Below are 3308 nucleotides of genomic sequence, written 5' to 3' on the forward strand. Positions count from 1 at the left end.
GGATACAATGGCTTTAGTCAACTTCTTAACAGCTTCCTTAACATAGAACTTACGGTCTTTAAGGAACCATAGTATCATGTCTTCATCATCCCTTCCATTTTTTCCTACAGGGAGGCTATAATGTTCTTTCTCAAGCTTCTCCTTCACTGCCACAACTAACTACAAATTCTCAACAGACCCAACCTATAAGTGTGCCTTTAATGAAATTAGTAGCATACAATTAATCAATTCTAATATTATCTAAGGTGTGGTCAATTTCAAGAACCCTAAGATAGAAAGGAATGGGAAATTGGAGGAAACAAAAAGAAAAAGAAGAGTACCTTGCGAGACTCATTAGGATCCAAGTCGAGTGGAAAGTTAGAGCTGCGTAACGGTGAGATTGGAAAAATGATGAGGATTGGTTGTTACAGGAAGCTTTGACCCAGCGACGGAATAAGGAAGATGAAGAGTCATGGCTGGGCAAACTCGTAGCACCAACATTCTGAATTTTTTTTTCTAGGCGGTATAGTTTATTGTGGAAAAGGTGATTGTGGCTGGGAAGTTAGTTAGGATGAAGCTAATAGCAAGAGACTCGAATTGTGTGGCTGACCAGCTTGCCAGACATGGAGGATGGAGCCCTTGGAGTTGAATGGCTTATTGGCTGCAACCTCCTCAAGACCTGAACCTATCTTGCAGCTGTTGGAGTTTGACCAAGGTTTTGAAAACTGGACCGGTCATCGAACCGCTCAAGTCACTGATTTATTGGTTTTTTGGTCCAACCGATTCAACCGTAATTCAACTCGAATAACTGTTTTATAATAAAATAATAAATAAAATATAAATAAACACATTAGAACATATTATAGTCTAATATAAACTTTAAAATTTGCTCCATAGATCCTATATCTATCTATATGAAGAAGAAATCTTGTAACGAGGGGGATTCTTATTTGTACAAATGGTACTTCGAACTTGGAACGAGCATGAAGGAATTAACGATACTTCTTTTGAATAAGACGACCTTTTTCATTTTGAATTCTTATTACTTTTTCATATTGAAAAAGTAATAAGAGAGGTCTTAAGCTTTTTATCATCCTGGTGCCGAGCTATTTTTCCGCAGGACCTCCCCTACAGTATCGTCACCGCAGTAGAGTTTAACTACCAAGTTCGGGATGGATTGGTGTGGTTCCTCTACGCCTAGGACACCAGAATATCGAACCATGAACGAAGAAAGGCATGAGATAAAAGCATATTGGCTATTCATTGTGAGGCCCTAATTCTTGACTGGTGTATCCAAATTTAAAGCACTACATGAAACGCCATCAACCAAAGTCATAACTTCTCCTGTTATAAGTTTAAAACAAGGCCTATTGTTACTTTAGCTAAGAGCACTCTGGATCGGACAAAAAATAACGTGTTTACTTCTCCAGTTATAAGTTTCAGAGCTTTGTGATACATATACTCATGTATTAAGCACCAACTTATGGCAAAATGTACTATCAAGGATACATATACTCATGTTTTGCGTGTTTGTTGCCACTTTATTTGGCTAATCAAGTTCAGTTTTAAAGTATGAAATCCCAAAGGTTCTAGAAGTTGATTTCTTAACCAATAAATCAAATTGCATAGTGTCACAAAGTTAAATTTTATGTTAAAACATGAGGCTTGTTGGTATTAAGCATAAAGTGAAATTAACAACATTCAAACTTTACACACAATTACTTTCAAGTTGACATATAGTGATTAATCACATATCATTTCAGTGTTTCCCTGTATTCAACGGTATTAACACAGACGGAAATGATAATCACTTGGTTTCTGAGAGCTAAAACAGTATTACTAAAATGTCAGTAAGACAATATTATACGAGTTCATTCCAATACACAAATTGTTACATTTTGTGATTAAATTACAAGTATTATTCCTTTAGGAGGCATTTGTTTTGTTTTTTGGTTTATAACTAGTTCACAGAAACTAACAGTACTTTAAATAACGAAAAATCAACACATATCAAGAACATGCCAAAGTTTTCAACCCAATTTTAACAAGCTCAGCACAATGATTAACAACAGAAAAAAAAAAAGGACTGAATGACGCAATGAGCATAAAATTTATCACCAAAAAACTAACAAAATTTAACAACAGCAAAAAAAAACAATTTATCAGTATCAATTTATCATCAATCAGTAAGCCATTAACTGAGTTAATCAACCCAGAACAAGCAACAAGAAGCTAGTAAGCCAATACCAGAGTTAAAATTTATCATCAAGCAGTGAGCAAAGCCAATCAACCAAGAAAAAGCACTGAGAACTGACTGAGCATCCGAGGCATTACCTTCGGCGAGTGCAGTGACCAGAGATTTGAGGGAGAGCGACGGACGACGGGAAGCTGGCGACGAACACTGGCGAGCTGGCGACGGTCGACGGGGAGCTGGCGACGAACACGACGGACGGACGACCGCGGAGCAGAACCTGGAGACGCTGGCGTTCGGGGAACGGGAGGGCCTTCGAGCACGGCGGACCAGGAGGATTGGCGAACGACCACAACGAACCAGGCGGCGACGGTGAGACCAACGGCGGAGCGATGGAGACTAGGTTTTCAAGGAAGAATGGGGAAGAACTTTGAAAGAAGACCAGGGTTTTCAAGGAAGAATGGCATGGTGAAAGCTTGGAAGGGGAGAGAGAGACTGGTTTCTCAATATCAAAACGGTGTGTTTAGAGTACACTGGCCGGGTCCCGATTAACTCTTCTTGGACCGAATCAATACTTCCAATATTAAATTAAGTTTTGAAAATAAAATACCTATTATATTCTAACATAGAAATATTACTACGAATGTAAACCAAAATTCCACTTTTACTGTTATCTCATTGTACCATTCTCATTATCGCACTTCACTATCAATAAAGAGAGTACCATATATAATTCGATTCGTGCATTCTATACAGAGCACCGTCGAGGTTGGAAGGGGGATGAAAACGGCATCGTTATAGGGGGGCTGTAGAAATTTTTCATGTCATGAGATGAGCTTTATCTTCATTCATGTGCAATTCCATCTGATATCCATCTTCTGATTCATGAGCTTTATCATCATTCATGAGCTTTATCATCCCATTTGCTAGTCTGATGATGATGATGATGATGATGATGATGATGATGATGATGATGATGATGATGATGATGATGATGATGATAGACGGATAAAATTTAAAAAAAATTGATTATAAAAAAATAAAGAGTTTAATTTTTATGTATGTATTAAAGTATTTTTATGTGTTATTATTATTATGTAAAATTAAATATATCATAAATTAATTATTTAAATATATA

The 3308-nt window shown here is 37.1% G+C and overlaps 1 protein-coding gene across 5 annotated transcripts in view; it reads right to left on the reverse strand.

The window, feature by feature from the left end:
* LOC107491358 (CRAL-TRIO domain-containing protein C3H8.02) overlaps positions 1–2973 on the reverse strand; it is an 8281-nt gene extending 5308 nt beyond the window's left edge. Inside the window, exons 1-3 of one of the 5 annotated variants that reach the window (XM_021141730.2) lie at positions 2314–2973; positions 321–787; positions 7–183 (exon numbers count right to left, since the gene is read on the reverse strand). In XM_021141730.2, coding sequence (XP_020997389.1) covers positions 7–78 — 72 coding nt within the window. In that variant the 5' untranslated portion in view covers positions 79–183; positions 321–787; positions 2314–2973. Of the gene's footprint in view, positions 1–6; positions 196–320; positions 788–2313 lie in introns of all 5 variants that reach the window. The other 4 variants (XM_021141727.2, XM_021141725.2, XM_021141720.2 and 1 more) reach the window with 4 other exon arrangements.
* Between the last annotated feature and the right edge of the window lie 335 nt (positions 2974–3308).

Source organism: Arachis duranensis, chromosome 1, assembly GCF_000817695.3.
Source record: "Arachis duranensis cultivar V14167 chromosome 1, aradu.V14167.gnm2.J7QH, whole genome shotgun sequence".
NCBI lineage: Eukaryota > Viridiplantae > Streptophyta > Magnoliopsida > Fabales > Fabaceae > Arachis > Arachis duranensis.